This window comes from Triticum dicoccoides, chromosome 5B (genome assembly GCF_002162155.2).
Source record: "Triticum dicoccoides isolate Atlit2015 ecotype Zavitan chromosome 5B, WEW_v2.0, whole genome shotgun sequence".
NCBI classification, from domain to species: Eukaryota; Viridiplantae; Streptophyta; class Magnoliopsida; order Poales; family Poaceae; genus Triticum; species Triticum dicoccoides.
In genome coordinates, this window is record NC_041389.1 from 346,176,031 (window position 1) to 346,183,288 (window position 7,258).

At 47.1% G+C, this 7,258-nt stretch overlaps 1 protein-coding gene across 1 annotated transcript; it reads left to right on the forward strand.

The window, feature by feature from the left end:
* The first annotated feature begins 480 nt into the window (after nucleotides 1-480).
* On the forward strand, nucleotides 481-3,036 carry LOC119308834. The gene is made up of 3 exons (XM_037584995.1): nucleotides 481-1,127; nucleotides 1,206-2,129; nucleotides 2,272-3,036. The coding sequence occupies exons 1-3, from the start codon at nucleotides 1,095-1,097 to the stop codon at nucleotides 2,797-2,799; spliced, it is 1,485 nt and encodes a 494-aa protein (XP_037440892.1). The 5' UTR covers nucleotides 481-1,094; the 3' UTR covers nucleotides 2,800-3,036.
* Nucleotides 3,037-7,258: the final 4,222 nt, after the last annotated feature.

Consider the following 7,258-nt stretch of genomic DNA (forward strand, 5'->3'; position numbering starts at 1 on the left):
AGACCCGGGCTCCAACCCTTAAAAGGTTATTTTTTAGGTTTGAGGGTACTACTAGTGATGCTCTAACCGAGAGACTGAGCCGGCATATCATCTTGAGATTTACGAAGCAACCGCAGGCGCCTCGTCGTCGACGGGAACGTCTCCTCCCACTGAAAGCGCAGCGCCGGAAATCCTGAAATAAATCCAGGAATAATGCGAGCACCAGGACTTGAACCCTGGTGGGTTGGGGATACCACTGTCCACCTAACCATATCAACCACATGTTGATTCGCCGCACAAATAAGATTTTGCCTGCCACATATATGACACTTATCAGGGTTCAAAAGAACCTTCATTTTTATTTTATTTTTAGTTGTGGAAACTCCATTTTCTTTGTTTTGACAAAAGAATAAATTCAGATGCTATTCTTCAGGCTGGGCCGAAGATAAATGGCCCGGAACGCTTATATATGAGGTTCAGGCAACTGCCCAAACGCGCGTACGATGTGGTAGCATAAGAGGAACCCTAGCCGGTCCTGCGGACCCTTCCTCCCCGGCCGCCGCCATCCCCTGCGGCAACGCCCCCTCCCTTCTCCGCCGCCTGCCACCACCAACCCTGCTGGCCGCAATCGCTCTTCGTGTCGTAACCACCCTCCGCTGCCTGTGCTATTATGCCTGGCGGCGTTTTAGGTGAAATAATCTCAAGGGAGCCGGAGGCGGAAGAAGAGTCAATTTCCTTCTGCAGTCCAGACAGAAAGGAGATCGATTTCGGTTTGTGCGGCAAGCGCAGCCCAAAAGGATTAATTTTTATTCGGAGTCTGTCCGTTGAGAAGTTGTAATCAGGGCCCTCTTCCCTTTCCTGTAATAATCTCCCTTTTGGAGGAGAGCCGGCCTCAGTAATAAATAGAGGATTGGGAGGAGTAGGAGGGGCCGTGCATCGATGGAATATAAGTTGGCGTCCCCTATTTATTTTTCGCCGACATCGTTGTTGTGCCGGCCAAAAAATTAATATATAGGAGTAAGAGGGGTTGTCACAGACATCAATAAGGCCAGTTTTTGATCCGATCAGGGCAGGCGTTCCGACTTCAGTAAGGCCAGTTTTTCATCCGATCAGCCATGAAGAATAAAAATGGTCGTCGCAGACGCAATGTAAGTTTTAATTCTTTTGTGCCTGGTGTTTGTCCTCAAAAGGCTGATTATTTGTTGTTCCACCTAAATGCAATGCAGAAAGCAGCTCGCAAGGAAGCTAGTGCTGGCAATGGAGAAGGAGACAGGCTTAGCAAGCTGCCCAATGACCTTCTGCTCAACATTCTTGAGAGGGTGGACACGCTTGATGCAATAAGGGCCTGCGTCCTGTCCAAGCAAATGCTTAAGCTACCCACCATGCTCTCGCAGTTCTTCCTAAGTTTTGATTCCATTCCAGCTTACCATGATAAAGCTCGTGTTTCCAGCCTCAGCCTGAGTGACGTGTTTCGAACCAACAGTGCTGTGGCTCATGTTACAGATAACATCTTGACCACAAGGAGCCCGGAGATCACCATCAGCAAACTCAAAATCAGATTTATCTTGATGCAACCTGACTCTCTCACTATTGGCAAATCTGTGGCCAGCGCCATGGCAACACAGAAGGTTGACGCTGCTGAGTTTGAGATTGTAACAGAGAAGCCTTATAAGATCTGCTCTTCCGCCGATCTCCTCCACCATGGGAAGCAGTTCAATGATTTTGTTTGTGCTTGTCCAAATGCATTTGCTGGCCTTAGGCGCCTGTGGCTGCGCAATATGAGGTTTGGTGCACTGGACATTCCCAACATCCTCACCACATGCAAGCTCTTGGAGTCTTTGCGTTTAACCCATTGCGACTCAGGGATCCATTCTGTGCTGCAAGTAGAGCATGCTCAACTTGTTGAGCTCTTGGTTGATTATGGGCAGTTTGAGAGAGTTGAGCTGATATGTCTACCAAAACTCAAACATGTGGCCTATACTAATTGGTCCTCTTGTGAAGATCCCATGTATTTTGGTTTTGTGCCACAGCTTTCAAAGCTGAGCCTTACTAAAATTGGCGTCCGTTCAGAAAAGAATATTGAGTTAAGTCAGCTACTTGCTAATGTTCCTTCCATAAGCGAACTACATCTGGATTTTAGAAGTGAAAAGGTATGCATTTGTCATTTGAATCATCCCTGTCCTTTGCCCTTATGTATGACGTATATGTAACAATAGTAACTTGCGTCTTCCCCACAGCTTGCACTGAGTTTTAAATTGTTTTTTTTTCTATCCCAGATTTGGATTATCCCAGAATTGGATTATCCCAGAATGCCCGAAACTGCTCGCGTCTGTGCTCAGCAAACTACAGCATGTGAATCTGGACCATCTTCCTGAAGGATGTGATTTAGCTTGGACAATGTTTATCCTTGAAGCTGCTCCCTCCCTAAAAGAGCTGTGCATCACAGTATGGGATCATTGGTGCATAATTTTCACTGACAAAGAGTTCCGGAAGGAAAATGGTTTCTGCGATAAGGCAGACGTGAAGTGGAAGCCATATGCCCCTAATTTCAAGCATAAGAATCTGGTTAAGCTCACCATCTACGGCTTCCAGCCTGATGACAACTTTGTGCGATATATCAGGTGTGTCGTGGAAGCTGCGGTTAATGTGGCAGAGATATCTCTGTACGACAGAGTGGTGTGTGGGCGCTGTGGTGACTTGGATCCTGAGATCAAGGACATGGTTTGTCCATCAAGATATCCATGGACTGCTGAGGAGAGGACACAAGCAACTGAGGATTTGGGTTTGCCTTCGCGTGCTGCGGTTCACTTCCGGTCCTAATTGAAATATGATTTGCATGATATTCTTATGTTATTTACTTTGCAAATCATCTGTCCTATATCTTTTAGTTTGAAGGAATTACTGAACTTCATAATTCTGTAGCTACCAAGCCTGTACTCTTTCTTTCCCTTCAATTCAAGCTTGTAACTATTGCCCAATGCTTGATGCGTTGGAGTATATTTGATGTGTCCACTTCATCTTGAGGCTGTCCATTGCATTAAAATTTGATACTATAGATTTCATCTTACAGGAGGAAAAATATGCTTAATTTGTGGGATAATTACATTGCGACTCGTTGCTTGATCCCTGTGGTGCTGCATTTAGTACTGTACACCTGTAGTAATTAATCTATGGCTTAACTTGCTGAACATGCATTACTTCCATCCCTTTCTGAACATGTTCCCCAAGGTAATGTGGCGAGAGACCACAGGGACAGTGATTCGGTGTCCAGGAAGTTGGAGAGGAGGTTGTATGGAGGTAGGAGGCAATACCCATCCTGCATCACTGAAGCCTCCCAGCGGCAGCGCTTGCTGCATTGCCTCCTATGGGCGGCGCTACCACCACCTGAAGTCTTCTCTGGAAGTAAGCTGGCTTTCCTGCTGGAGGTATGGTCTTCTACCTCTAGGGTTCTTGTTTTGTGTATTTCTAGGTTTTCCTGATTCTTGTAAGTTATGAGGCTCCAATGCAGAGCTTGGTTATGTGTATACGTTGTCATACAAGTTTAGCCCTTCTAAATTAGCTTGAATTTAAAGTATGAGCAATTAAGCTGCTATGCTAGTTAATACGGTGTTTTTTTTTTCTGCTAAGGAAAGAAATTAGGCCGTGCCCTGCTGAATCAGTACTACATCAGATATGGTTTTTTTATTGCTTTATGCAATCAAATGGTTGTGAGATTTCAGGGAATCAAGTAGTACGTGCAATTTACATTACTTTCTGTCTAAGATCCTGTATAAATCTTAGGACATAATGGACTAGATCTACTGCCTACAATTCTCGGTACATAAACTGAAAATTTCATTCTCTATTATCTTTGTTTTTGCGTTAATTCTAAAACTATTTGACGGCAACATACATTTAGAAAGAAAGATGCAGTTGTATTTATGCACGACAATACAGCTAATTTCCTTTGATTCTTTCATATCGTTAAATTTCACTTACAACATCGTCTATTCATCTAATTATTTATTTCTACAGCTTAATTTGTATCCAGTGAAGAACTGTTGTTAGCATACGTATAAATGTACATTTTTTAGCTGAACGTATAAATGTACATGGACGCGGGGAAATTGCGGGTACCGCCGGACATCCCCGCATAAACCCGATTGACTTTTGCGTACAACCGCGGGAGCCCACTTATGATGTGTTTAGCGGGCCGGCCTTGTGGGATTGGCGAGCAGCCCGCACCGCTTGCACCCTTGGTAGAGTCAATCCCGTGTGCGGGTGAGGTGGACCAAATTTGGGCCGGTTGCGCCTAGCTCGGTCCTTAGTTCTATCGTAAAATAGACCTATTTTTTCGAAAATTTAAATCTCATGCATAGTACATATAATTCTTGGAGTCATAAAAATGACTGGAAGTGTTGTGCTTAGGAATTAAGATGCCCACGTCCATTGCTTAGCACCTATGAAGAGCATTGACTAATTGGTTGAATATCAATTCCATGTTTCAGCAGCCAGTATATGACAACATAAAGCCATGAGCCAATCTATCTAGATCCTAAAATTAAAATTCAAGTACATACAAATGTTTTACATAGGCGGATCAAGGAACATAATCCAAATATGAGTGCTCGTTATGCTTTAGCTGTAAACTATACGGCTAAAAGTATATGATCTGCATATCAAAAATCCTACATCCGATCCATATTACTCGTCGCTGAAACGGATGTATCTATATGTATTTCTGTGTTAAATACATCCATTTGAGCTACAACTAATTTGGATCGGAGGGAGTACATGATCTGAAGACATGGACTACAAACTGATTGAGAACGACACTTGAACAAAAGACAGAACGGGAACCAAAGGGTTTACCTTGATGGAAAAGTGAGTCAAAGAACATGAATCTGGCTGAGTGCAAGATGGTTCCTTGCCTGGACAAGAAATCAAAGGAGACAAAAAAGGTATTTTCTCGGCTGAGCTATCGATCTAAATTTTATTTCACTTTTGTAAGTGTTGCGACTAAAATGCATGAAGGTGCCTAAAATTGGGAAGTAAACCTTTCGACAGCTCTCGACAAATCAATATCACTCAACAGATGAGAGGTTTTCCAGTTCTGCAATTGATAGAGATAGACTGGGCATTCAGTCCTTCACCAGAATCACCACCAAAATCCTTTACAGCCATTGACTTTGTTAAGGTGACCAGGTGGCTGACGTGGAGAAAAGCACAATGTTTATGAAACCAGATGTAAAATGTGTAGGGTAAAAGATTATTACATCATGCGTTGCATCATCACAACAAAATCTTTTGTAGTAGCTTATGAATACGCAATGCATAAAAATAATGAAACACGTGTGAATGCAGTTGCAAGTAATTTTATTTGAACAGAATAAAGATCCCCAACTTGCACTATGGTTACAAACATAGAAGTCCCAGAGAGGAAGATTTTGGCCCTCCACCTCCTATGCCAAACTGATTCGAGTATAGGAATTGAAGTACTGTATCTCTAGCACAATCAACAGGTAGTACCAAATTTTGTACTAGAGAGTCAAGTGCTAAATCACAAATTAGTGCATGCCTGCAGCTGCACAATTTCCAAAAAATTATATGGTGAAGAGATGAGTTACCTTGCTGCTGAACTATGTGTATTTGTTCACGGAGCATTGTGGCCGCTTCTCTGTCTCCATGGTGCTTCCCAACCCCCAGCTTGAGGTCTGTACATGGAGGAGAAGCATGGAAAGTGAAGGGGGGAGCTGGAGTAAAGGAATCAAAAGGATAAATAGTTCACCTGGGCTTGGGGCGACGATGGCATGGCCAAGGAGAAGAGACTTAGCAATAGGCCCTAAAAGATCCATACATTTACATGACAACAAGACCTGGCTAGATCCATCCTCTTGGAAAAGATCTCTTGATTCGGCGAAGCACTTGGCTAAGTGAAAGGAAGCTTCTATATAAAACAGTTGTTGTCGGAATCGGAGCTCCGGGGACCCAAGAGGTTCGAACTTTGGGGTGCGCTCGTTGTTACCGCTCTGCTCTGCCTCACGTCCTCTCAACCTCACGGCTACGCTCCGATCAACACGAACTAGAGAAGAAGAACAGTAGACACGGCAGTTTACCCAAGTTCAGGCCACCTTGCAGTGTAAAACCATACTCCTGCTTTGTGGTTGGATTGCTCTCGCGAGGGAGGATGTGAGTAGAAGGGTTGTGGGGAAGAGAGAGTCAATCCGCCGGGCCAAGTCCTCCTCTACGGCGGCATCCTGCCCTCTTTTCTACTAGCCTTAGTCCTTTTGCCCTGAAAACACTTGGCGGGAAGGGTTGCCACAACGACCAGTTTGAAGGGGGACAGGGGCGTAGTCTATCCTGACAAAAGCGGTCCTCGCCTGGAAAGCTACTGCCCATGACGCGTAGTGGGCTCGGTGACGACCTCCGCCCTGGCGCGCCCACTGTCCTGGTCTTCATGCACCGAATCGGCAACCTTTGGGGATTGCCTTAGGAACTGGTGGATGGCCTTGCTCCCTTAACAAGAAAGGGGAAAGCCTCCTTATCCGAGCCTGCTGGCGCTCCTCTGGCTCTACTTTGGTTTCCATCGTCGTCGTGCGCGTCACCCACGTTATGGGCGCAGGGCTGTGGGACCGGGCTGAAGAGCCTTCAAGTTGCTTGCTTCAGGGAAGAGGCCTCGAGAGGCAACCTCGCGAGACCGCCTTGGGAGAGGGTGTCGCGAGGCTCCTGGTGGCGCTTGTTGACGCAGGCCCCGCGAGGCAGGGGCCTCGCGAGGGTCTTCTCGTGAAGTACAGTAGCGGGCCACGCGATGGGCCCCGGATACGCGCCGTGTGCCGCAGGCAGACGGGCCTGGGTACCCCAGTCCCACGCGCCCGACAGTAGCCCCCGGGCTCGCGACGCACACGTCTCTGCCCGTTGGGGGGGAGAGGGCGAAAAGGCGCGGGCCGTAACCGCCTGCGGGCCAAGCGCGACACGTGGCGCAGGACGGGACGCGGGATGCCCCCACTTCCCCCACGACGCCTTGGCAACCGCCCGGGCTGACATAAAGCCTGCCGGGCGCGACGCGGGGCCATCGTTACTCTCTCTGTTTTGCATCCGTCTTCCTACGCCTCCCTTCTCGTGCTTGACTCCTCGCGATCCAATCTCAGGTGCGACACTCCCCATCTTCGCTCGCAGCTCCGTGATAGTCGCATGGCGCCCGCCGGCAAGGCGAAGCCGACGGCCCTGGCCGCAAGCCCGTCCGCCGTCGGGGCGGCACTCCTGTGCTCCTCCGTCGCCAGCACGAATGACCTGGGCCCGG